The sequence below is a fragment of the Vespa velutina genome, chromosome 2 (assembly GCF_912470025.1).
Source record: "Vespa velutina chromosome 2, iVesVel2.1, whole genome shotgun sequence".
NCBI classification, from domain to species: Eukaryota; Metazoa; Arthropoda; class Insecta; order Hymenoptera; family Vespidae; genus Vespa; species Vespa velutina.
The window spans coordinates 12,988,657-13,016,030 of record NC_062189.1 but is presented as its reverse complement, the minus strand read 5'-3'; the positions used below and the strand labels follow the sequence as shown (position 1 = coordinate 13,016,030).

The 27,374-nt window shown below is 30.3% G+C and overlaps 5 protein-coding genes and 1 long non-coding RNA gene across 19 annotated transcripts; 1 reads left to right on the top strand and 5 right to left on the bottom strand.

The window, feature by feature from the left end:
• The first annotated feature begins 351 nt into the window (after positions 1 to 351).
• Positions 352 to 18,344, top strand: LOC124946638 (ATP-binding cassette sub-family G member 5). Of its 9 annotated transcripts, none has more exons than XM_047487595.1 (8): positions 352 to 742; positions 5,160 to 5,298; positions 15,369 to 15,622; positions 15,734 to 16,003; positions 16,162 to 16,737; positions 16,849 to 17,071; positions 17,155 to 17,369; positions 17,441 to 18,342. In XM_047487595.1, exons 4-8 carry the CDS (start codon positions 15,808 to 15,810, stop codon positions 18,106 to 18,108), a joined length of 1,878 nt encoding a protein of 625 aa, XP_047343551.1. In that variant the 5' UTR covers positions 352 to 742; positions 5,160 to 5,298; positions 15,369 to 15,622; positions 15,734 to 15,807; the 3' UTR covers positions 18,109 to 18,342. The 9 variants fall into 9 exon arrangements, with proteins under 9 accessions (XP_047343551.1, XP_047343553.1, XP_047343549.1 ...); XM_047487593.1 differs by lacking the exons at positions 352 to 742; positions 5,160 to 5,298 and adding exons at positions 13,100 to 13,297; positions 15,070 to 15,239; XM_047487600.1 differs by lacking the exons at positions 352 to 742; positions 5,160 to 5,298 and adding an exon at positions 14,386 to 15,239 and having other exon boundaries at positions 16,162 to 16,206; positions 16,480 to 16,737; positions 17,441 to 18,344.
• LOC124946643 lies at positions 7,613 to 9,316 on the bottom strand. 2 transcript variants are annotated; one of them, XR_007100143.1, is made up of 2 exons: positions 8,683 to 9,316; positions 7,613 to 8,479 (listed from the first exon to the last, which is right to left on the bottom strand). It is a non-coding gene; the product is annotated as an uncharacterized LOC124946643 (long non-coding RNA). The 2 variants fall into 2 exon arrangements; XR_007100144.1 differs by having other exon boundaries at positions 8,809 to 9,316.
• On the bottom strand, positions 9,380 to 15,159 carry LOC124946636 (ATP-binding cassette sub-family G member 5). 4 transcript variants are annotated; one of them, XM_047487587.1, is made up of 8 exons: positions 15,055 to 15,159; positions 14,758 to 14,888; positions 12,667 to 12,824; positions 12,058 to 12,548; positions 11,676 to 11,958; positions 11,082 to 11,587; positions 10,522 to 10,988; positions 9,381 to 10,447 (listed from the first exon to the last, which is right to left on the bottom strand). In XM_047487587.1, the coding sequence occupies exons 3-8, from the start codon at positions 12,777 to 12,779 to the stop codon at positions 9,851 to 9,853; spliced, it is 2,457 nt and encodes an 818-aa protein (XP_047343543.1). In that variant the 5' UTR covers positions 12,780 to 12,824; positions 14,758 to 14,888; positions 15,055 to 15,159; the 3' UTR covers positions 9,381 to 9,850. The 4 variants fall into 4 exon arrangements, with proteins under 4 accessions (XP_047343544.1, XP_047343543.1, XP_047343541.1 ...); XM_047487585.1 differs by having other exon boundaries at positions 14,968 to 15,141; XM_047487588.1 differs by having other exon boundaries at positions 9,380 to 10,447; positions 12,667 to 12,794; positions 14,758 to 15,142.
• Positions 18,345 to 18,484: 140 nt separating the features above from the next.
• LOC124946523 (probable succinyl-CoA:3-ketoacid coenzyme A transferase, mitochondrial) lies at positions 18,485 to 21,056 on the bottom strand. The gene is made up of 7 exons (XM_047487299.1): positions 20,618 to 21,056; positions 20,161 to 20,541; positions 19,665 to 20,090; positions 19,487 to 19,595; positions 19,164 to 19,380; positions 18,880 to 19,091; positions 18,485 to 18,804 (listed from the first exon to the last, which is right to left on the bottom strand). The coding sequence occupies exons 1-7, from the start codon at positions 20,705 to 20,707 to the stop codon at positions 18,617 to 18,619; spliced, it is 1,623 nt and encodes a 540-aa protein (XP_047343255.1). The 5' UTR covers positions 20,708 to 21,056; the 3' UTR covers positions 18,485 to 18,616.
• Positions 21,057 to 21,305: 249 nt separating this feature from the next.
• LOC124946716 (PDZ domain-containing protein GIPC3) lies at positions 21,306 to 24,364 on the bottom strand. 2 transcript variants are annotated; one of them, XM_047487838.1, is made up of 7 exons: positions 24,051 to 24,364; positions 23,521 to 23,969; positions 23,112 to 23,440; positions 22,570 to 22,666; positions 22,088 to 22,473; positions 21,911 to 21,992; positions 21,306 to 21,833 (listed from the first exon to the last, which is right to left on the bottom strand). In XM_047487838.1, the coding sequence occupies exons 3-7, from the start codon at positions 23,430 to 23,432 to the stop codon at positions 21,676 to 21,678; spliced, it is 1,044 nt and encodes a 347-aa protein (XP_047343794.1). In that variant the 5' UTR covers positions 23,433 to 23,440; positions 23,521 to 23,969; positions 24,051 to 24,364; the 3' UTR covers positions 21,306 to 21,675. The 2 variants fall into 2 exon arrangements, with proteins under 2 accessions (XP_047343794.1, XP_047343793.1); XM_047487837.1 differs by lacking the exon at positions 23,521 to 23,969 and having other exon boundaries at positions 24,051 to 24,361.
• Positions 24,365 to 24,924: 560 nt separating this feature from the next.
• On the bottom strand, positions 24,925 to 27,224 carry LOC124946717 (glucoside xylosyltransferase 1). The gene is made up of 3 exons (XM_047487839.1): positions 26,868 to 27,224; positions 26,301 to 26,661; positions 24,925 to 26,220 (listed from the first exon to the last, which is right to left on the bottom strand). The coding sequence occupies exons 1-3, from the start codon at positions 26,873 to 26,875 to the stop codon at positions 25,564 to 25,566; spliced, it is 1,026 nt and encodes a 341-aa protein (XP_047343795.1). The 5' UTR covers positions 26,876 to 27,224; the 3' UTR covers positions 24,925 to 25,563.
• Positions 27,225 to 27,374: the final 150 nt, after the last annotated feature.

The following is a 27,374-nucleotide window of genomic DNA, read 5'->3' as shown; positions in this document are numbered from 1 at the left end:
AGAAAGAGAGAGAACGTAACGTTTAGCTCAACAGAGAATTCACGCACACATTTACACACACGTGCTGCTAGCAGAGCAGTACCATTCGCAGCACTAACAGTGCCAGGGAAGATTCCGTACGTCGAACGACCCTGTCCTTTAAAAAATTCGTTTTTAAAGAAAGGTCTTACTCAGATACTCACGATCAGTATCGACTTTTCGTATTTTCTTCTTTTGTTCCTTCTTTTTTTCTTTTTTCTCTTTGTTTTTATATATTTTCAGAATTTGTTACAATATTATCTAAATAATAAATATCCATTGATAAAAAATACGAATATATATTTCGATATATTTTTATGACATTTTATGTTTTCTCATATATATTTTTAGAATATACGAAAATATACAAAAAACGTTAGAAGATAAAATTTATAATTAAAGTCACAATATGTAACGTATATATAAGAACGAAATATATTTTCTTACGCAATTTTCACGTGTGTATTTCCATCGGTTTTGAATGAACGTATCCTTAAAGACATTCAATCAATGCTGCCCATAAAGACGTCTTTGATTGATACGGGTCTGCCACTTGACGTATCGTACGTGAAGTCTCGCCCTGAGGCGAACAGCTTACCAGTGTATAACGAACAGCTCCTAGGTGTGGGTTGGCATTCCATTCATTTATGCTGTCGGTGAAGCATTCACGTTTCAACCGCTTCGTGCCGCGAGGCCATGTTTCTCGTAAATGATGCTTTAAAAGGTGAAGCGTTTATCGATCAAATTTGAAAAAGAAAATAATTGAACGATTCTTTCATTAGAATAAAGTATTAATTCCAGGTATTCGCTATTATTATTATTATAATAACCATTTGCACATTCTATGATAAATAATTTTTTATTCTCATAGTCATTGTTTCTTTAAATAACTAACTTTGTATCGTATAGCTATAATAAGATTTCACAAATATCGATTATCTACTAAATTGATGTACATTTCGATGTACAATTTATGTACAATTTTGTTGGTCTTGTTAAACAGGAAAGATTAAAAGTATTCAGTGACACGATTGTAATTTGCTCATAATTGGTAAAAATATGCTTCTTATGTAATTAATGAGTCATTCTCGAAACAAGATTTTTCAGGCTAATACCAAAAAATACAATGTAAATAACATTCTTTTCTCCGTTTATAACGTAGAATGTGCGTACCTTATGACATTCATATATCGACATTATGTACGCTTGGATGACATACGATATCTATTGTTAAGCTTAACAAATTTACTTACACGATATAAACAACGAACGTTACGTGTTCGGTGATGTAGTTAGAGATTCAAAATATTACTTAATCACATCTCTATAGCAGCATGCTATATATCATACTCATACTCAAGTAAAATGTGTATTATTATAACTTAGTATTGGACATTCATTTGAGAATTATAATTACGAATCTTTAAACTCGCGTAAAAATCGAATGTATATGAAAATCTACTTATATGTTGCTAACAAATCGTATAATAAAATCTTATTTTATAGAAAACACAGTTATAATAACTGTAACTATATGCAAAAAATTCAATATGTGCAATGAGTTCTTCAACTAAATATAATACATTATATCAGAGTGCATAACATATAAGATCAAGTAATTAAGACTAAACTTTTTTACCGCATAGATTATATAGGCTGCTTTTACTAAAGTTAAACGTTCGAAATGTCAAGCAATTTCAAACACCCACATAGTTGAATATTTATTCTAAGAAATTACAATTGTATTTACAAAGTTTATATATATATACATATATATACACATATATATGTGCAATATTCCCTCATGTTTATTTAACCTAAGTATTACGTTTCAAGGAAAATTTAATAAACATATACGAAAAACAGCCACGCATATACTTCATGTATACTAATCCTTTTTTAAAAATCTACGCACGAGTATATTACGATTCTTCTTTCTGCTTCCTGTATTTATACGTAGGCGCAGTGTGAGATTACTATGAAAGGCGAGCTCAGGTTGACAGGAAATAGTTCGAGATAAGATAACAACATACCGTCACTTTTTCTTTACATCCGGTAACTTTCTTCGTTGCTGATCACTGCCGACGAGTCAATTTGAGTATTTTATTCAGGGTCGGTCTGGTAGATGTGCAATGGTGCATGCACGTAGATCATTAAATCTGAGGGTGGCCGATATAATGCAGTTTAAATAAAAAAAAGAAATAGAGAAAAATATTAAATATTTTTATGAATGTTTTTTATTCCTATCAACCATATGGAATTATCATTAAATCATGCCTGTAGTTTCCTATAAATTAAATCAGTTTATGATCTATTTATGATCTGTATTGATAGGGGCAGCTCATTATCTTTAACAAATAGGTGATTAACAGCATATGGCGGTTGCCTATAACAAAATAATATCTGTATTTCCATAAAAAAACCAGCGTTTATAATAGTATTAAGGCTGTTCATCTCTTCTGGTCTTATAATGGTTTACGTCAATAATGAGAACAGATGTAATTTTTAAACGATTTTGATGAACAAGATCTTATTTTAAAGATAAAGATTTAAGTAAGGACATGGCTTTCTCGAATTTTTGAAAAAGTTTTATTTTATTTAAAAAAAATTGTGTCAAAATATGGTGTTCTTTCGAGAATAGTTTATGTACAAAAATAAGGCTTTTTCAAAAATTTGAGGAATCCATGTCCTCTCTTAAACCTTCATCTTTAAAATGAGATCTTGTTCATTAAAATCAGTCAAAGATTATACCTAAACTCACTGTGGAAGTAAATGCTGTTTTCGACATTTTTCAAGAAAAAAGTATAGTGGCGCCATTTAAACTTCGTGGTAAAAAAAAAGAAGCTCATATTCTTATTACTGATTTTTATATAAACTCTAGAATGGAGTATGTTTCATTTCTATGAATTAGTCGATTTTCCTTGTTTATATGCGTAAATCGATGCTCAGATTTTCTGATTCATACAAATGTAAGGAAAAGCGTATACGATGCTCATAATGAAAAGCCGCAGTAACTCATTCAGGCATTTTAATAAGTATTCGAAAGATAATTCTATGGTAAAAATAAGGAAATACATCTTCAAACATTCACATCAATATTTCTAAGATATTGTTATATTTTAGAAAAATGTTTAGCTTCTATTACATTTTATATATTAGAAACATAAAAATCATATAAGAAACATTTAGTAGAATAATTTTAATTTAATATTTCAATTCATTTCGAATACGAGGTCGTTGCCTACATCTAATATTAAGAAAACTGAACAATCGATTAACTTTGTTCGAACGCGCGAACCTTAATAAAAATGAACTTTTCACTGACTTTGATTATTATCGAACCAATTTTCTTTTGGATTCCGATTAGTAAAGATTGAAACAGTTTCTTTCCAAATGAGTAAACTTAAATAAATGATTCTTTCTATTATTTTAGAATTATTTAAATAATTTGAAACGTACGTAGAGTGTATCTAATTAATATTTAAACAAAAGTATATTGATTTAAACATGCCATAGCTCGAAACATGGGAAGAATTTAAAATAATCTTAATTTAAAATGTCAATACTTTAAAATTTTGATCTCGCAGTCGTTAACTACGTGTAATGTTAACAAATTTGGACTGTTGACTGACTTTGACGGTTACTGTATTAATATTCTTTTGGATTCCGAGAAAAACATCGAAGTTTTCTCTTTCTAAACTTGAAAACTAAAAAATTAATACTTTTGGTAAGTTTAGATTTATTTAAATAATATAAAAGTATTAAATAAACTAATATTTAAACAATAAATTAATAAGTTAATAAGTTAAGTTTGGAACTCATGGAAGTTGGCTTCATTGAATATTAATAAAAGCTAAAATAAAAATATCGCACAGTAGAAACAGTGTTCGTTAGTTCGCGTTTCGCGATTTAAGGTTATTCATTCTTGGTTTTATAATCGATTACCCTATCAATGAGAACAAGCGTAATTCTAGACCGATTTTGATGAACAAGGTCTCATTTTAAAGAAGAAGGTTTAAGAGGTTTGACCACTTAAAAAGTTTGAAAACATCAATCTTTTCATATTTTTATTAACTTTGAAGTTTTGTGAACAATTTAAGCCATATCTGATATTAAAATTTAAAAAATTGACAGAGTTATAGATGTTTCTAGGTAGAACTCTCGGGCAACTGCGAGCGGCGAGTCGCGCGGTTCGACCCATACGTACTCGACGCGCATACCTGTTCTATTGTGTCCTTTTGTATGTGTACGGAATTTTAAACTTTGTCTCCGTTTTTTCTCTAATCAGTAATATTGTAAAGTGCAAGGCATGCAATGATGACGTGAAGTTCATGAAATCGAGCATTCGTGGATTCGGTTTTACATTAGTGATTTCATGTGACTCCTGCGAACCAACTAGTGTCAATTCTAGTCCTCTCATAAAAAATAAAGCGTATGATATAAACAGACGAATTATTTTAGCATTCCGATAGTTAGGAATTGGTTTACAAAGAATAGAAAAATTTTGTAAAATCATGGATTTATCGAAAGCAATGTACCAGTCGTTTTACGATATCGTCATCGAGCACATACTGCTGCAGAGAGTGTGTGCAAGATGTCAATGGAAAATGCTGTGAAAGAGGAACAATAAATGACAGCAGAAATGAGAAAAGGCTCAGGTTTGACTGTTTCTGAAGACGAAACTTGGCGCAAATGAGTCTTCTCTTCGCTTTATGAAATATACAAAACTTTACGGCGCATCGACGATTATTGGTATAAACTACTATGTGGCCAAAAATAAAAAATGTTAGTTTAATACTTTTGAGTTTATAGATTTTAAAAAATAAACTCATTTTTCGAGCGCTCTGGGTGGTCAGATCCCTTAAGAATAATTACTTAGTAATTACTAAATGAAGTAATCGAGTGTTTATATCGCTAAAATAAAAATATCGCCAAGTAGAAGCAATAATTCGTTAACATTTCGCGATTTAAACAGCAAGTGTTTTGTATCGACTGCGTGCAATGCAGTCGTTAGAGTCAATGTTTGTTTGCAAAGTATTTTGCTCTTTTTATAGTCGCATAGACTATATTTATAAAAGATAGTAAAATTTCACAAAGTAAATCCAGTAACCGTCCGTTAAAAAATAACTACTGCAAATTAGGATCAGCGTATCACTGAAGAGGATCTCATCCAACTTCGATGTCGACTTACCTCATTTTCAACCATCTACGAATCATCCACATCTCAATTTCGATCTAATTCACGGACGAATATTTCGGAGCCATCGCAGGACTTAAATAGTAAGTGAATTTTTACATCCCTCCGATCATTCAATCGAGTCGAGCCACGTCGAGGACGAAAGATTCGAATCGGCTTGGTTGTAATTATTTAGTAGAAGAGCATTGAGTGATCACGAGTAAATTTTTTTAGAGATTTACTCATGAATGGTTTATTATTTTTTGATTTATTTATTAGATAAGGATAAGGTCTTTTTGTTCAAACGCGTTTATAATTATTACAAATTTTGAATATTTTAATTCATTTTTAAATATTTTTCTCGTGCGGAAATATCAAAAAATCGTTATTCATGAGTTTTAATAAACAATGAACAAGAAGACATTCGTGATGGATAGTTTCTGGATTACAAACGATACTATACATGATTTCTTTATAACAATTAAAAAAATCTTTTGTAAGAAGGGTCATCCAAGGGTTTGCTTTATATTTTTAAATAACAATGAATTAAATATTTAATCAATTTGAATTGATAAAAGAAAAGTCTTGATAGAATCATTGTTTTTGAAAGAGAAAAGTCAAGTAGAATTATTGCTAAAAAACAAAGAAACTTATAGAGCATAGTCCATAGGCCTAGATGATAAATTAATTAATTTTTAGCTCAGAATTTTCAGCAATCAATATATTAATTCTAATTTCTTCTACATTGCGCAAAACTATTTCTCGGAAAAGTAGTAATCAGTTTCTATCCTAAAAAATAAGATTTATACTTTTCAGATACATTAGAATTGTGTTAGAGTTATCTTTCATATCTTAGAATTTGCTATCAAATTTTGTCGTTACAGTTTTTATGTGATAATCGATTAGGATAGGGCACAAAGCAAAAAAGAGGCTATATATTGTAAAGGCCCCCACAAACTGTGGCTCAAAAGACCAACTATAGACTATTGAATTATTTTGGAAGGTTCACCAGAAACTTTTGAGAATAGCTCAGTCATATTTTTATTTTACCATGTTGTCACTTAAACTGCTCTTATGATAATGGATGTAGGGGTGTAGATTTGAAAAACTGAGACGACGTAACTTTCTGTCTCCGATTCCACATTGCCACGCGTACGTGAATAGGATTATTTCATAAATTATGTATTTTTATTATTAATATTGAGACATAAATTCTGCACATTTTCTCTTTGTTAACATTTGATTAAATTCATAATCTTATTTTAATAAAATCGAGTTCTATGCATAGGAAGCTAAAACGAGCACACAAGATAGTTTGCCAAGGTCCCTAGGATTATTTAATATTTTGCATTTTTATTATTAAAGTTGAGTTTCATATATTTTTCACTTTTTCTTTCTCTTAATATTAAACTAAATTTATACTTTTGTCTTTCATAAGTAGTATATTTCTTATTTTTATTAAGTTTAAAGTTATAGTCACGATACGTATAAGATATTGCAATTATGGGAACCATTAAAAGTACTTTGAATAAAGATATACATGCAGCTGAAACAAGTAAAATGGAATATGTGCCAAGTTCTCTAAGTTTTGCCACGCATTGCTAATGTAATATTTCTTTCAGAGAAAATAGTATTTCTTTGGATCAATATCGAGAATTTTTCATTTTCTTTTATTTTTCTTAAGTTAAATTAAATTAAATTCAGAATTTTATCTTTCAAATAACTAATATACATATATACATATTTTTTTCTTTCTTTCTTTTCAGCTAGTTCGAGATCGCGAATAATTAATAATTAAGATTATTTTACTAACATTTAAACGACAGGACATTCTTAGTAACATTATAAAGATCATATACATGTACTATCATATACTATCAATTAATACATATACTATCGATCTAATATTGATAACTTCGAAAATACACCTTTGATTTTTTTACGGGAGATCATAAATGGGTTTTCAGATGCAGCAACGTGGTAGTACTTGTAATATATCGAAATCTTATGGGATGCAAGTATTACTGAGCGTATTGGTGCATATTTCAATGCTTTTCCAAAATCTTTTTTTCTAATTCTAACTATATGTTAAAGTACTTTTTTATATTGCTAATAATATTTCAATAGATAAATGATTAAATATAGTAGAATTCTAAAATAATTTCTTAAAGAAACCCATAGAAAACTGTTCTATCGCACTTTTATTCACAGTCATTTCTATTTATTCTCATTTACTTTTATTATTATTTATAAGTCTCGGGTGGTACCCATGGATTAGGCCCATAGGTGTAAGCCTTTGTGCGGGCTGCTGTCTCAGCATGTGTAAAGTTCTCGGCTGTGACCCTTGGGAAGGACTCTTCGGTGTGAACCTTTGCATAAGACTCCTTTCAGAGGGGAAAATTGTGCTCAATTTTGGTACTCCGATTTTGATCGGGTAGAGCGATTCAATATGTCCACCTCATTCTCTCTCCTTTTCTTTCTTCGGCTCTCTTTTCTTTTCATTCTCCGGCCTTCTTTTCTTTTTTCTTCGATTCTTTTCTATCTCATATTTCTTTTTTTTCTCTTCTTTTTTTTCAGGGATCATCGAGGGATCATCGAGCGATATTCAATATGTCCACCTCTCATTCCGAATTCCATCGTTGTTACGTGCGCGCACTTTCCGTCTTTCTTTTTTGTCTTTCTCTTATTTTCTCCTTCTCTTCTTCTTCTTCAGTCTGGATCATCGAGGAATAAATTCATCTGCGGTCGGATGAGTCCAATGTATCGTTGAATGGCTCGGTTCATCATCGATTTTTACGCGAGAATACGAGAAGAATAGAAGAATACCCATGCGCGTGTCAATGGACACAGGAGTGGGTGTTCGCGGGCGCGATTAAACCGTCTGATTGTTTGTGTCACCCTGGAAACGCGGATTGTAGAGTATAGTCACCGTTTTTCTAAAACTCACGTAGGTGTTCAGGCGCGATTAAAGGTCCTACCGTGGACTCCGTTCTTTATTGTTCGAAATTAGGAAAGCACGAATGGTCGTGCTTAATATTCCGTTGTCTGAAGCTAACCGTAGAGCTATCCGTAAGCGGGGTCTCACAATTCTCCTGTTAGTTAAGAAGTCTGAAGCTCTCGAAACGGAAAGACATTGTGGAACGGCATTGCGGTACGTGGATTTTAGAGTAAAGTCACAGTCAGCCCTAGAATCTTCAAATGCAGCAACTTCTATGTAGTAAGACCTATCGGTCGGTAGTATTTGCGATGCATTGAAACTTGTCAATAGATCAAGCAACGCGCATACTACCGAGCGAATGATTATATATTTCAATGTATTTTCAAATTCCTTTTAATCTAATTCTGATTATAGACTAAAGTAATAACATTTTACATTGCCAATAATATTTCTACGGCTAAATTGATAAAATATAGTTAAATTCAAAGATAATTTCTTTAACTTCGCAAATTTATATACTATTTATCATACGTGTCAATTATATTATTACTTTCTATGCATTTATCGTGAAACAAATGCGTATCTAACACGGAACACTGTGAGACGCACGCTGCATCGAAGAAAGATATACATATAAGAAACTGAAAAATGAGTTCACAGCTATTAAACTACTTACTCTAACCCAACGAAACCGATTGTTATGTACGCATGAGAGAGGAATAACCAACATAAGCTTATATATCGTTATGATAAACGCATGATAGGAATAGCATTCTCCGCTTGCGTTTATAGTTCATATTTCGTCCATACCTGTCGCTGAAGTCACATACGTTTTGAGCGAAAGGTGATAATCTGTTTTAATAAAAATCAACCTAGCATCTCTTAATTATGAAGCTTTCGTCCTTCATCTTAGAGTTCTAAGTATATTTTAGAGAAAAAGATAATGAAAAATCGTCTATTAGTAATACCATTTATAAAGATAAAAATTTTTAAATAAGCAAATAGTATTCTCAGAAATCTAAATAAGAAATACGAGGAATCAGATTCGCTGCAATACTCTTTACAACTAGACTTTTACTCTTTCTAGTTCGACTTGTTATCAATAGATAGTAGATTCTTATTTTTATCGACTACTCAATCGGTAATAATAGATCGCTGCTTTACCAATTATACTATGTAGGTAAAAGTCGATCTATAATTATTTTTCCTTTCTTCATATCGTTTTTATTAACAGTTAGTTTGAGCATTTTAGCATCGTGTTTTTGCTCTATTTTAGTAACATTTCGTTTATTTGGAATGAAATGAATTCAAAAACGACATTTCAATTATCCTAATACATAATATGTATTGTAGAATTGAATTATTTTACTTGTAAACTCTTTTTTGTTTGGATAAAACTAGTAATTTTTAGATACACTACATGGCTCAAATTATACATACTAAATATTTTTTTTATTTCATAAAAACAATTTAATAGTTTATTAATGTGATTATAAACTTAAAAATATAAATCATTAAGCGTATTTTTTTAACCATATTTGGTCATAATTACAATTGTAGCAAGCTTGTGTCTTGTTACATTTTATATATTGTATCGTACAACAGAATTTTATTTCATTGATACTTTCTGTCAAGATCTGTCATTTTTAAGAGAATACACCGAGGTAAATGACAATTAAGTAAATCATTGGTACCATTTGATACATGATTAATGTCTTTTAAGGTTTATTCGGTGCACTTCGAGGTCGTTTTAAAGCATTATACTTAATACTTAAAAATGCCAACATAATAAGTACAATAAGTATAGCTACTCCTACACCCATCCATAATTCTATTTGTAGATCAAATTTATCAAATGCTATTTCAAGCAATGCTAAACTACCATCCGATGGTTCACACGTATTTTGAAAAATGATATCTTGACGTAGTACTTGCTTAGGTTTACAATTAGTTAATTTGCTCATACTTTCTGGACCATGAAGAGGGGGAAGTAATAAAGATAGTGCCCATCGCATGGGACTAATTTGTCTATACCACGATGGTAAATTTTCTAAGTGTAACGTCACTCCAGCAGCCAAACTTAATTCACCAATTATAATAGCAGAACATAAAGCTGCTAGATATGTCCATCTGCATATATGAGCAAAAAGTATGCATATTAAATGCTGTAGCATCAGATATAATAAACCAATAGCAAGGTAATTCCACAAGGATGTTAAATTTTCATCAGGTACTAGATGTAATCCACACATCGCGAATGCTGGCGCTAAGTATACTAAATATACTAGACACCAAATTGGTAAACCACAACACAGCTAAAGTCAGAGAAAATATTTTAATATTAATTTATGATTTAAAGGACAAAAATATTCTTACAGTGTGAACTTACTTCTATAAAGATATAGATAAATCTTCCATAAAGTCCATCTCTGATATCCCTTTCTACATTTGGTCTACAATTAGCGACTTCACGTATAGCTAAAATACTAAGAGGCCAGCAAAAAATACCCAAACTGGCATAATGAAATCCTATTCTATCTCTCAGATATAGATTAGAATCTCTAGCAACGTTCCAAAATATTGCACCCAATAAAATACTGAGAGATGCTGAAATAACAATCTTCTGAAGCATTTTTGTCATTGTTAGAGGTTGACTGTAGATAAGAATCCTCAATAACAGAGCATAAATATGTACAAATACATTAGCACTGGAAATAGCTGGCGGCAGTGGACAAGGTGGTCCAGGATCGCTTAAAGCTGGTAATCTCGTTCTAGCTAATTCTGCTAAATGGTCTATTCTTTGTGAGGATTCTAACATAGCTTCTGCCGATAGATCGTCCAAAGTTACCAAATCAACTGAAAAAAACACCATTTAATTAATTAAAAAATTCGACTTTATCAATATAAATTTTATTTATCATTTAACATGAATTCATTCATGATACATACGATAATAATCTGATGGATTTTTGAAGGAAGGACAGGGAAACTCGGCAAGTGCAAAATATGGCAACATATCTCTTCTAAGTCCAGAATACATAATTCTACCTCCCGAAGTGAGGGTAACTCTGGATATCATTGTTAATATTTCATAAGTTGGTGGGTGCAATGTTAAAATAACAACTCTTTGCTCTCTTCCAGCCCATTGTCTTAAATATTCTACCAAGAAGAAAGCATCGAAAATATCCAAGCCATGCGTAGGTCTGTCTAATGTAAGAATATGCGAATCTTGCAAAAGACGACAAGCTAGGGCTAATCTGCGTGCCTCGGACGTCGTTAATGTATTCACAAGACAGTGTTTAGTTGCTTCCAATCCAAGCTCCAAGAGTATTGTCTCGGCTTCTAGTGTCGTAATATTAATTCCTCCTTTTAACAACATGTAGAAATTTAAAGTTTGTTGCGTCGTCAGACCAGGAGTTAGTCCACACTCCGTTGGTAAGTAAGCAACGCGAGATCTGCATAAATAAAAAATATGTTAATGTTAATAATTTAATGAAGCTGTTAAAGAAGAACGATCTTTTGCTTAAGTGAATGAGTTCATACCTCAAAATACGAGCGGATACGGATCGGCCATTCAAAAGAATATCACCTTTCTTGATAACTTTTTTGCCAGCGATTGTCTCTACAATTTGTGTCCCTTCTTTTTCGGTAGTGGCCATTATAGCTAATACTTCAGTTGCTCCAACTTCCAAATTAATACCGCGAAGTAATGGTAGACCATCTGAGCCTATAGTCTCTACACCGCGAAGTTGTAAATGTGGATGCTGAATGCAAGCTACAGCTCTCAATGACATTGTATAATCTTCAGGTCTTAAGATATTGTGACCTATAAATTTAATTGATAATCATGACAATAAAATTAAAAACGCAGGATTTATAAATATTTTAATTTGTTACTTACACTAATTTTTAATTTATTACTTACTAGGTCCTGCATAACCGGGATCGATTGGTGCAATACTGTGTCGTCGATTAGTCGTAACAACATTTTGAAGCAAATTTGCTTCGCTGACGCTTCTAAAACGTGAATTATCCCTAGTTACCGTGAGTTGGGAGTGCGCTTGTTCTCTAGGTAAAGCGTGTACGTGTCTAAAATCTGGATCACTTCTGGCAGAACGCATTGCCGAAATACCTGGTGCAGATGCTGCACCAACTTGCGACATACGTCGACCTTCTTCGCTAGAGTCATAACCGCTAGAACCATCACGATTGCGCGAAGTTGGTGGTAGTACACGCGGTAGACCAAATTTCAGATAGGTATATGAGTTATTGGCAAGTGGACTCTTTGGACCATATCTCGGATGTCTTAGTATACTCTGTACCGTTGAATCTCGAAGTTGAAAGTTACCGTACGGCAACGGTGATTTTTCGGCCGAACCTAGTGCTGAGTCCGTGAAATCAGAATTAAGGTTTTGTCTGAAAAAAAGACGATACAATTTTATTAATTTTATCTTCAAGCAAAATTCTTTTTATCAATACAATCTTAATACGATACATCGATCTTATAGATCTCATTATTATGTAATATTGTTACCTGTATATAGACCACGCGTGCAAATCTTCGCTAGCTGGAGGTTCGAGTCCTCTGGTATCCAAAGCTCCTGGTACTGAGTACCGTCTTTCCAATTCCCAAGCTTCTGAACTCATTTTCCGTAATAATCACTGTCAGAAGATTCGTCAATCAGTTATGTTCTACGACAATAATTTACATTAAATTAAAACAAAGATACGTTTAATATACTCAGAGATAAATGTGAAAATATTCTTTAAATGTACAGTTACTATGTTCGAATATAAAATATCAATCTTTATTCCATTCAATTTCTTTTTTTAACGATATTCTCAAACCATTTATATTCCCTTAAACGATCTATATAATATATGGTAATTCTCAAAATTATAGGAGTACTGTATTCAATAATGACTTTTACCGCATGCATATTATTTATATTGCGTAAGATGGTGTCATGTGCAGAAGAGAGGAAAGAATCGCAGCATCTCGTTTAACGGTGTATGTATGCATGTATATATAACATATAACTGACGACCTGAAAGAACTCGTGTAGCGTCTGTTTCATTGCCATTGCCGACGTCTCTGGTATTAAACATTTTTCGTGCCCAAAGTATCGTCACACAATGTGTGTGATTTTTGTCTTGGTAGATTAGTAAGTACATAGAGATTATGACTAACGGATAGTGCATTCTTCGATCGGAACTAGATAAATTATGTAGAATTCATAAATGAAGCGTCAAACTGTAAACTATATGCTATATCTGTTATTTATGCTTGCATTACATAGGATTTTAAAATAAATCTTTGCGTGTTATATTAACGTTATGGAAACGATCAATGTTCGTATTCATTACGTTCATTGCACGAACAGTTCTCAGTATCTCGAAGGACGATTGATCGAGCGCGGAATTGTTAATAACTGCTGAACAGCAGAAACTTGATGATTGGAATGTTGTCTTTCTTTTTCTTTCTCATTTGCGTAACGGCAATTTTTTAAGTGCCTCATAACCAGTCTTATGTTATCTGTTTTCACTTACGGTGTATATATTTTTCACAAATCTCATGCAATAGCATGGAAAGTGTATGAAAGAGTAAAGGATCATATAGAAAGTTATTAATAATATAAATTTCTTAAATATAAGATGCTTTTCTTTTTTTGATTCAGATTGATCTTTCAGATAATTAGAATGATATAAAAAATATCAATATATCTTTTTTAAATGATATAAATTGTTCTCGATGTTATTGAAAGAAGGGTTTTCTCAAAATCCTTTTATTGTTCGGTTTCTTAGAGAACACCGGTCGACTGGATATAACGGAACGTTTGAAACTATTATTACAACGAAGTACATACTACATTACAACATATCTCAAACCTATTGTATAATGAAACAAAGAAACAGATAACGGTAGAAGTTACTAAAAATATTCAAAGAAAAAAAGGCGTTTATTATGAGAAAAATGTTGATTAAAATCACAAAGTATCCCTAGGATCGTTCACATTAGCGTAAGGCGTAAGCTTTCGAGTAACAGAAACACATGCAATGGGGCATGTACTCTCATTGAAATCTCTGAAAATGAATAACATGCTTTGACGTTTGGATGATACATTTTATCAAATGATATCACTATCGCTTGAAAATATCAATTAAGGAAATTTAATAGACCAATAAATTAACATGATCAACAAAAAAAAATTAATAAATACTGTAGAAAACCGATATTTTGGAATTCATACTATTAGTAATTTTTTTAACATGGTCAATTAAGAATAATAATCGCAGTGCGATCTATAAATCATTGTTCTCACCTTTCCTATTATACAAAATCAAATTAATTTATGCCAAAGTGTAAACAATGTGATTTGAAAAAAGAAAAGAAAAGTTTACCTACATATCGAAATAATAATCTAAGGATGTAAAATACTCGAAATGAATTTACGGCACTTTGACTATATTAAAATCGAAGCACTAATAAAAAGTTTGAGGTATATTACAAATATCTGTAGATCATATGAAAAATTCAAATTCGTAATTGACAAAGGTAATAAAAAAATACTTCGTTATAAATCAAAGTGCTATAATTTTGTTCATATTCGTGACAATGACTCACCGGCGACATTCAGAACAGGCCTTCAACCTAGCCTCCTCGAGTATTCTCGAGGACGTTGTCGCATCTCTGTTCCGTCCACCTATCTGCACCTCTTCTTTTTTACTCTTTTAGCCTTTTACAAGCAGCATCCACTGTTCGATTATAAAAAGTAAAATCACAACCGAAGAAATCTCTTCTTTTTATTTTACATTAAGAACTCTAATTTATTACTCAATGTTCGTCGCCAAATCATTGTTTTCTTTGTAAACAAGAAAGTAATAACAAATAAATATCTAATACGGAATAAGCTCGTCTCACGTTGTCTTTTGCTAGCACTCTTCTGTCAGGCGTGCCTTACGAACCTTCACGGGCCCCGTATCTCCTTCCTACCACCCCAACATAGCACCGAGAGACCTCGTCTTTATTACAGGGACGTCCGCTTTGAATTCACGTTGAACATGGAACTTTTTATACATTCAATTGTCTACTTTGATTTTTTACTGGTACATCAAGGGTTCCATCTTAAAATATATTTTTTATATTGTTATTCCATTATAATTAAATGAAAAATATGTATGTAATCTAAAATTTGATTACGCTCCTTTCATTTATCGGGGACTTAAATTTTCTAGGTACGATGATGCGTCCTTACCATCAGTCTCTCCCACCATCAACACGTACCAAGAGAAGACATTCACCTCAAGAAGCCAACTCCCGGAGAGGTATCCTTTTTGATTGCTTCGACGTGTTCTCTTTCAAATTACTAATATTTTTACTATGATCGTATTTGTTATTAGAGATTTATATTATTATTTTAAGAGATAATTCGAAATATTTTCTATATACGTAAAATACTTTTTTTTGGATTTACCCATATACGATAAAGGTTTGTAATAAATATAATATATTGTATATAAGCAATATAATATAATATTAAAATATGAAAATATATTTATATACGTCATATACAACATTCTTTTTTCTGTTTTTTAAAAAGGAACTACTTTAAATGATTCTGAGATGATTTCAATAACGATATCTTATAATATAAATTAATTGAATACCTTCACAATGACACCATCTGACTGTATTTTGGATATTTCAAACGTTTTTCATTCAACCACTGTAATAATTGAAAAAAGTTGTTTAAGCAAATCTGAGCCTACATCAGTTTTAAGAGATGTATCTGCACGAGTTCATGGTGGCGAAGTTTTAGCTATATTAGGTTCGAAAGGTTCTGGAAAAAGAGCTCTTTTGGATGTGATAGGTATGTGTACTTCTACTTTTACATCTAAAATATATATATAATTTAGTATATACAAATATATATAAAATATGTTTGTTATATAAAATTTTGTATTTTGTATATATTTATTAATATATAAAATATTAATATATAAAAATATATATAAATATTTACTACAGCTGGAAGAGCAGAAGGAGAAGTACGAGGCAGAATAACATTGAATGGTAATTTATTAACACCTGAATTATTTAGAAGACATGGTGGATATGTAGCCCATAGATGTCATTTATTACCAAGTTTAACAGTTCGTCAGACACTTACCTATGCTATGTGGTTAGCAAATTTAAATAATCGGGAAGCTAGAGTTAGACAAGCATTAGCTGATTTAGCATTATCTCAAGTTGCCAATAGATGTGTGAATGATCTTACAAGACCAGAGTATCGGCGACTCATGTTAGGTGTACAACTTGCTAAAGATCCAATGCTACTTCTCCTAGATGAACCAACTTGGGATACTGACCCATTAAATACATATTTAATTGTATCAATGCTGTGGTCTTATGCAACCAGAAGGGGATCTATTGTTGTTTTGACTATGGAAACACCTAGATCGGATGTTTTGCCCTTTGTCAGTCGTGTGACTTTATTATGTTTAGGTGCTGTGGTTTATTCTGGACCAACAAGAAGCATGTTAGACTATTTTACTTATATTGGATTTCCATGTCCAGAATTAGAAAATCCGTTAATGTATTATTGTAAGTTTTATTAATTTGGCCACAAAAATTATTTTCTTTGCAACAAAGATTACTCCAACTTTTTATAATTATAATATAATGTTATATTATAATTTAAACTTGATTTTGTAGTATGTCTTTCAACGGTAGATCGACGTTCTAGAGATCGTTTTTTAGAGTCTGATCAGCAAATCTCTGTGTTAGTTGAAAAATTTAAAGTCGAAGGTCTTTTATATATGAAAGAAGCACCACAAATATCACCCAATTTAAAAGACACACCACTTGGAATTATGCATAAAGGTTTGGGCCGAGGAATTAAGCCAGGATGTTTTTCCACACTTTTAGCTCTTTATTTGTAAGAATATTTTTATTTTTTTATATTTTATTCATTCTTTAATATTGCAATAATTGGCAATAATTCATGGATAATATTTTTAGAAGAAGTATGGCAGCTACATTCTCTTTTAATAAATGTGGTTTAGGGCACTTCTCCGCACGTTTTTTATTACTGCCATTCAGTGTGGCTCTAATGAGTATATTATATTCTCACTCAACTCCTGTACAATCTAGAATATTTTTACAAACAGGAGGCTTGGTTTTTAATGTATTGATGCTGTTTTATGTAACTGGAATAGCAACAACATCATTACTTTGTATGTTTCCAAAATCAATATAAAAAATATATGTTTAGAATATTTTTACATCTAAGTAAGTTTCTCATTAGTTCCAGGTTTTCGTGCTAGATATTATCAAGAAAAGAGAGAAGGCCTTTATGGTGGAGCCATGTTTTTGACTGCATACACATTATTAAGTTTACCTTTAAGTTTCATCTCGACTTTAATCACAATTAGTATCTTAATACCTATCTTGGAATTAGATCTTTCAGCATGGGCACATACTTCTGGCATTCTTTGGTCGAGCTATATTGCAGCTGAACAAATAACTGTGGCTTTATTAATGATACTTGAGAATTCTTTAACTGGTGCAATAACAGTGTTATATGTTGCACTATTGTCTCTTGGTATTGGATCTGGAGCAATCCGAAGTCTCAGAAATTTACCACATTGGTTAGCAACAATTTCTAGTGCTCTACCTGCAAGATATGCCTCATTGGCATTAAATCAATTAGCTATGGATATGCCGATATTTTCCAATTTACCATATAATGAAACTGTGACTTGTCCAGGTATACCTGAATTATGTAGGTATGCAGATGGACGTACTTATTTGATAGAACGTTTTACACGCGAAGGTGAAAACATATCTGAAGTATTAAATGTAGAATTAAATTTGTTAATATGTTTAGCATTTGCTGTTGGATTAATTATTCTAAATAGCATTCTATATTTATTACCATTACCTGCCAGAGTTAAAGCCAAATTCAGGGAATAAAATACGTAATTAAAAATTAAAAAAATAATTAATCTTTATATTACTGTATAGATAAATATAGAATAATATTTTAAAGAAATTATGTACTTTTATTACTTTTACAAAAGCTTTTAAAATATACAAAAAATAAGTATTTATATATATGCATTATTTATATTTTATGGAAAAGATAGATTGCTTTTAAATATACACTACTTTCAAATATATCAATTATAATTATATTATAGTGCTTATTATTTATAAAGTATGAATAATCCTATATATATATATATATATATATAACAATATGTAATAATTATAAAATTATAGCTTTAATTTTTTTATATATATAATAAAAATTTTAATTCCTCTTTGGATTGCGTTAAATTTATCTTCTTTTTTAATTTTATCTTAATTTTATCATTCGTTTATTTTTATAAAATCTTAATTTATGTATAATCACGATTATGCTTTTTTATTATTTATACTTTAAATTCATGTAAAACATTCTTCATAAAATAATTGCTATTCATTGTTCATTTACTTCTACTTGTTGCATCTCTTTAAGATCATCAGCTACAGAAAATTCACAACCAGTAGAACTAACAATATCACTTATATCTACATTTGCAGCAATTTCAATTAGTTTTAAACCTTCTCCTTGAATGACTTCAAAGACAGCCAAATCTGTGATAATTAAATTAACACACCGCTGACCTATAATTAAGAAAGAATGTTATTTTTGTTTTATCCAAACAGGTGTAAAACTAGAATAAGATATAATAATATTACCTGTTAAAGGTAAGGTACAATTTTTTACAATTTTAGGTCTACCATCACGCGCCTTGTGTTCCATAGTTACAATAACTTTTGTATGTGGGGAAGAAACAAGATCCATAGCACCACCCATTCCTTTAACCATTGTTCCTGGTATCATCCAATTTGCTAAATCTCCATTTTCAGATACTTGCATACCACCAAGTATTGTTAAGTTTATGTGACCTCTACAATGAAAGAAACGGAATAATGAAGCAAAATGAATCAATTATGTCAGTTAAAATAATACATATATATACCCGCGAATCATAGCAAAACTTTCATCACTACTGAAGAACGAAGCTCCAGGTAACACTGTTACTGTTTCTTTTCCAGCATTGATAAGATCAGCATCAACATCCTGTTCATCAGGATAAGATCCAAGACCAAGAATTCCGTTTTCTGAGTGTAATGTTACTTTTACACCTTTAGGGATGTAATTACTAGCCAACATTGGAATGCCAATACCAAGATTAGCTGTACATAATTTTATCTTATAAAAAAATTATTTTTAACATGTATATTAAAAGAAATAAAATTTTATGATAAAATAATCTTTCTAAACACACATATAAAATCTTACCATACATTCCATCTTTAAATTCTATTGCAGCACGTCGTATAATTCTTTCTCTTGCTTTGCTAGCAGGAGTTACTTTTTTTGGTTTAATGCTTTGGTTAGTTAAACGTTTCTAAACATTTCAAACAAAATAACTTTCATTAATAAATAAAAATATTAAAATATACACAGATATTCTTACCTCAATAGGTTTTTCATAAATTGGACCTTTTACAATTCTATCAACAAAAATTCCTGGTAAATGAACATGATCAGGATCTAATTGACCAATTTCTACAATTTCTTCCACTTCTGCTATTGCTATCTTAGCAGCTTTGCACATAGTTGGATTAAAATTTCTTGCTGATCTTCTAAAAATTAAATTTCCAGCAGGATCAGCTTTCCATGCTTTTACAAAAGCAAAATCTCCAGTAATAGCAGTTTCTAAAACATAATTTCTCTCATCAAACTGATTAGTACTTTTTGGCTCTCCTGAGATTTCTGCATTCCCATTTTTATCATATTTTATAATAACATTTCCTTCTTGTATTATGGTTCCTAAAGCAGTAGGTGTATAAAATGCAGGGATGCCAGCACCACCTGCTCGCACACGTTCTGCTAATGTACCCTTGAAAACAAAACGACGATCAGAAAATTGAAGAATAAATGTTTGTAGGCATATAATGAACTTAGATTACCTGTGGCGTTAATTCAACTTCCAATTGTCCACTCAAATATTGTTTTTCAAAGTCTGTATTTTCACCAACATACGAAGCTATCATTCTTTTAATTCTTTGTTCTTTTATTAATTTACCTATTCCAGCATTTTCTGTTCCTGGATTATTTGAAACTACTGTTAATTGCTTTGTTCCTTTCTTTAATAGAGCAGATATAAGATTTTCTGGTATTCCACAAAGTCCAAAACCACCAATCAGAAGTTTTGCACCATCATTTATATCAGATACAACTTCATCTACACTATTAAAAATTTTTCCTTTTCCTACGGGTGGTTTTAACCTTTGAATTTCTTCTTCCACTATAGGAATATTAGCTTCAACAGAAAAGTTGAATGCACATATCTACAAAATAAAATTTTATATAATTAAATTTTTAAGTATGATCTTACAATGACAATACAATTTTTGAGTTACATACCTTCGAAATCTTAAAATTTTTGTATAAGTTACAAAAACGTGAATTAATCCTTATAAATGTAGTACTAGCTTTATTTATTGTAAAAGCCATATCTTAGATTTTAGTAATAAACAAATATTATTGATTCCTTCACTTCTTATAAATGTAAAAACTGTTTTATTCGTAGCCTTATTCGTGAATTTAATATCACCGCTGTAATGACTGAATAATACTAAATCGCACATGAGAATATATTACAGATTTAATTAATAAAATATATGTCCTTTCATATTGCACGAGCGATAAATAAAGCTGTTGTAAAATCAAACAAATTTAAAATGGATTTTCTGAAATTATCTCAATTTTTTAAATATTCATAACCATAAATAATATACTTATTTTTCTCACTGTATTATCTACCAAAATATCTATACAATCCTCCATTTTAGCGCATGCGCACATCGACGTGCATATTTAAAAAAATATATTTTATAAGTGACATTATCTAATATCATATTTATGTAATTATCCATTTTATTTGACAATTATATATGATAAATATTGCATATTTATTTACAAATTATTTTCATTCTTTTTTTGCAGATATTCTCTTATACAAAGAAATTATTTGAAAAAAGATACTTTTATTTTTATATAGTGTATTTATAGACGTAAGAAACAATTTTTATTGATTGTAATAAATATCACATTTCAGAAAACGATATAGAGAAATTTTATTGAACAATTGAGTTTTACAATGAATAACCTTTTATCGATAAGGTATATACAGACATGCCAATATGATTATTGCATACGAATCATAGCATACCGGCAGACAATAATGAGACATGAAGAAAATTCTCTCTCAGGTATTGTTTACGTAGAAATGATGATGATTATAAAGTGCATTATGCAATATATGTAATATAATACAGTTCTCTGTACAGCTTAATTTACGTAATACAAACGTTAAATGTTATTATACAAAAAAAATATCTTCTATACGTTAATACATTTCTCGTACAAATTCTTCCAAATTTTTATTTTGGAAGTATTTATTTAATGATTATATTTTGACATTATCGATGTCGTCTAGCTCTAGCGTCTGTAACTGCCCCCCACAATTCAATGACAAAATCATCTGTAAATCCGAAAGCTTCCAAATCAGAATTATCTATCGCTTCAGCAAAATCAATACTGTTGAATTTACCTTCGGCAAGTTCCCAAATTTGCGTAGCTACGAAAAAAGTAATTTATTCACAGTAAAATGATATTATTAAACTGTAAATGTTATTATATTTATCATGTATTTACCTAATTCAGTATCGTAAATTCCCATGAAATTTTCTAATATTGTATTGATTTTTTCTATTGCAATCGTTGCAATATCATCTACCTGATAACAAAGATTATAAATAAAAATTGATTGTATACAAGAAGTTAACTTTGATTATCAAGTGAAAAAAGTTGTATTTTAAAAATAATACTTACTACAGTCTGTACAACTTGAGCACTTCCATCTGCTTTGAACCTTAATGTTTCCTTACCGGAACCGTAACCAGACTTTTTCCCTTTTTTCAAATCTCCTCGTGGTCCGATATTTCCAAAGCCGGTTTTTTGTGGTTCGATTAATCTTAAGATAAATGTTGTTCCCTTGGGTATATCTTTTAACATTTTGGCTACATCAAAGTGTCTTTTACCAATCAAACTCACTGAATCGATTTTCTCGATATGATCGCCGACCTCTATGACTTTTATTTTATCTATTACGGATCCTTCCTTTATACGTTTTATAAAAGCGTACCCAGCTCCATTATCGGTAATAGTAAGTCCCAAAGCAACATCCGTTTTCATTAATTCGATTTCTTTGGGTCTGCCTAAGAAAAAGCGATGATACAAAATTGAAAACATTATTCTTTTTTTTGGGTCTTTATTATATCTTACATTCGAAATTTCGTAAGGTCGATATAAACCTTTTCTGTGTGCATATATGAAATCACCCACACCGATTTGACCGCCTAGTAATTCGGACATTTCCACCTTATATGTGTTCAACGTGCAAAATAGAATCTGAAAAAAAAAACAATTATATATATTTATTGTCATATGTCTCACAATACATTTATAATAATACGGAAAAAATTCGTAATATAGAACTGGAATCGAATATGAAATATAGGTTGTATTGAACGATCAAAAAATTAAAAGTTCTATACTCCACTTTCAATATAAATGCCTATAGTTTTAGAAGGGGACACGTTCGTTATGTCGAGGTATGTTACGGTCCGTGAGTAACGTTTCCTGCATCCGGTATATATCTCCAATTCATTTATTTCATTGTTATATTCATTGTTTTTCATTTTATGTAAATCTATTCAAGTTCGATTAATTTTCCGTAACTTCTATTTTACATAAGATAATATGCAAAACGAGGAATTCGAAAAATAGAAGAAATATACACCATATGTGTTGTTATTGTTTTTCTTTCTACAAAATAAATAAAAAATAAACTCACTTCTTCCGATGGAATATCATAACATTCGGCTATCTTTTGATAAAGTTCCCTGACATTACTGAATCCAGATATAAGGCCCGTGGGACTGCCATGTGCCAATTGACAATGGAAAACCAATGGTGACTGAGAAACTCGTTGCAAACGATGTTCTTGCGATTGGCGAGAAATATTGCCTTCTCTACTATTCGTTCCGTTCATACCGGCGTTCTCGTGATCGTTATCACTGGTTTGCTGATTACGCTGACGATGCTGATGCATACCGTTAATTTTCTTCTCGCTCAACGGCGGACTTGTTGGGGCACGCACTTTGAAAAGTGGCATACTCAATTCTAAATTATAAAAAGAAAAAAAACGATACATAGTTATTTCTAAGATAAAATATTGATATGAAAATGAATATTGATCGAACCATGTCGCAAATATACCAATGATCCTTGGATGTAAATATTTTGATATTTGTCTATCTTCAAACGAATAAATTATTTATGAGGATATATATATGATAAAATTATATCAATCCAATAAAAACAATTAATTTTTATGTATTCTTTAAATAGTAAGCCTTTATCTTCGATATTACTTATCTTAAATATGTTTCATTACAATTTTTCAAACAGAGCGATAAGTTACAATGTGTAAACAGCAATATTACTTATGATTTTTTATTTTTCATTTCTATCTTAAAAGTAGATAGTAATAGAATATGGAGAACTAGGTTTTTTCTTTTTTTTTTTAATTCGAAGTTCGTTGACCGCCTAAAACGCGACAGATGAAAATCACAAAAATGGCGAACTCTCGGTGGATCCCACTTGTTTCCGCTCAAAACAATAATTCTCACGTATATGTATGACACGTCACCTAAAATATTGGTAGTACTCATTCGATCGCTTGTACTATAAATCATATAAATCGATAATATTTAATTTATATAATACTTACTTTTTTTATTATCTTCAACAAAAGATTATTTGCTAAAAAGTTATTTGGTAAAAACACAAAAAATACACTTATGCGCCTTTTACATTAAAAATTATAAAACGGATGAAGAACGAATGCACAACGATGGCGCGAATACAACGCGAGAATAACGCAGGTACCATTTAAGCTACCGTTCATACATACGATTGCATGAGTTTGCCGTAGTATCGAGAGGAAAGTTTTTTGTTCGTCACTTTCCGTACCTTATCGTTCATTCTTCCCCCTCTTTTCCCACAATTCACCTCTTGAATTATCTTCATCTCTCTTTCTTTCTCTCACTTGCATTCCCTTTTTTCTTACTTTCTTAATTTCTCTCTCTCTCTCTCTCTCTCTCTCTCTCTCGTCCTCTTACTATTTCCCCTTCTCTTACTATTTATCATTTGTACATACAAATATAGCTCACTACATACAACGCATTCCTGGATATCGAATATAGCTCAAAAAAATAATATTATAGGTATTTATTTCCAAAAATAGGAAAAAAGATAGATAAAAAAGAGGAAGATTTTAAATTTTGTGTTATTTATCACTTATTTTATCTTAAGTATGCATAAATGCTGATAAGATTTCTAGCGTAATACTTTGAAATTGTTAATCGATAATGATTAAAGGACATCTATACTGATTTCTCTATCATGTCGTTGTCATGTGGAGATATGAAGTATACATATTATATCGATGTTAGATTTCGATCGAGATTTTCAGGTTATTCTTTGATATTTGATATAAATGAGATTATTTAACCGTAAATATTATAGTTAACTGTAGTTATAAGTTTCAGTCAAATCTAATGAGTTGTGTTAAATTTTAATTAATATAATAAGACAAGAAAAACTGCTTAATAAGATATGAATTTATTATTTGTTATATAATTTGTTTTATAAATGAAGAAAATTGTATAATGTAGACGATGTTGAAGTATAAATATTGTATGCATAATAATATTATGTAACATACCACATTAAATACTTATCTACCCAATAACCAATGTTGGAGAATGGTAGATACAAATGCACTTTAGTATTAATACTAAAAGTGATAAAAGGCATAATTAGAATAGATTATAATATATGTACTAATAAAATGGATGAAAAAGAATATCAAGAGAATTCAGTCTTATTTTATAAGTTAATATAAGACATATCAATATTTTAAATATAAACTATGTCACGAATAATTGCTTATGACTACACCTACTAAGTGTACATGTATATATCTCATTCAAATATCTATTATTTAAAATTAAAATTCTTCCTATGTTTTTTATTATGTAAAACTATATAAAAATCACTAATGATGGCACAAGAATACAGCATTGAAACTCAATATTCCACATATTATTGCTATCTTACGTACATATTTCAATAGGCATTTAGATAAATTCGAATATTGTTAAAAAGAGTATCTCAAAATTTTAGTTATATTCTGGTTACATAGGATGAAGTACCTATATATACATTATTACTATGTAACTTCAAACATTTTTGCTTAAATGTAATTCAGGTTGTATAAGAAATGCCTTCCATACTTTGCCGCAATTAGATTTATCTTCCAATGTCAAATAATTTTTCATTGGTACAAATAAATAATCATATGGATCTGTATTCAATTGATACTCTTGCATGGATCTGTATACAGCTTTAAATGGTGGTTGTTTCTGCGAATGAAACATGCCTCGAGATCCATGCAATACTAAAGCACCATGTTTCTCTGCTTCTGTACAGACTGACATATACATGCAATGATCAGGTCTGTAATTAAATCTACATGGATAAACATAAAGTTTTTCTGGATAATAATGGAATATTATATTTATAATATCTTGATCTCCCCATGTTATCTTTAATTTATATTCCTTATGAATGGGCACAACATAATTTGTCCATCTGAACTGTCTCATCCTTGTTAAATTCATTAACATAACACCAGAGTTCACTCCCAATTTTCCATAATATGGATGTTTAGCAAATCGATTATACCAGCCAGTATTGGGGTCCTCATGTTCTGGACTTAAAGCAGCTAATTGGTTGGAATTCATCTTTTTAAATTCATCCCATATTTTTTCTGGTGGAGCTAAAAATAATGTATCTGTATCCATATATAAAACTGCGTCTGTATTGTTTAAGACAGTCTGAAATATATAATATATTTATTATATGAAATTCATTCTTAATTTAATTTCATTAGATAATAAAGTATAGATATACTAACTGGTAAAAATAATCGTTGAGCAGCACAAGGTTTAAACAATTTTTTCCATATTCCTGGATCATTTCCTTCAGGGAATGTTATAGATCTTATTACGAAGTCAAATGTTTTATTAGAAATAAGTTTCCATTCTGATAACTTTTCATTAAATGCCGGTATCAAGTTATTTTCTGTTATTATTATAAATTGCAGTGATGTATTTGTAAAAACTAATGCTGATTTAAGCATAGTCAAGGATTCATCTAATCTATCTCCACAGACTACAACACATATAGTTACTTCTCTGGTCACAGGCATATTTATTTTTTTCTTCGATAAAGAATATGACAACTTTTCTTTCTTGTGCTCATCATATATCTTATTTCTAAAATTTGTAGTTAGATTCAGTAATATTACCAAAACAGTTAGTGTGAGGCACAAAAAAAATAATTTGTAAATTGACTTCATTGCAATTTTTTTTTCTAAAATTTAAATTAATAATAAAATTTTCGCTCATTATTATTAATTAACATTATTTTGTCATTCTACATAGTATCTTAAATCTTTCTAAATACTATTAATAATATTAACTTATTCATTAATTCTTGACTGTATTGGCTTCAATTACCACATTTTCTAACCTCACAATTATTAGAAAACGACAATAGTTACATTTCTTTTCACAAAACGCAGCTAAAGTAATAATTTATATATTGAATAAAATAAAATTTTGCCACTATTGTTCGCATATTTTGTTTTGCTTTTATAATCATTGTAACCAAACATACAACATATGTAAATCTGTTAGTAATAATCACTAATGCTATTGGTCTTGTCAACACATCAATCTATCGAGACATCTATCGTATAGTTTTCTTTACTAAAAAAAGATTTTTTACTACTTTCTTTTCAATATAATACAATCAACGATGATATACTTATATCAAAAACGAAAATGAATGAATGAGAAAAATATATTTTGTCTTAAATTAGATTTGAATTCAACTAACTTAAACCATACTAACCAATTGAAATTTCTAAAAACTGTTTAACTTTATAATTAAATCATAATTAAAGAAGTATGTGAATGATGAAAAT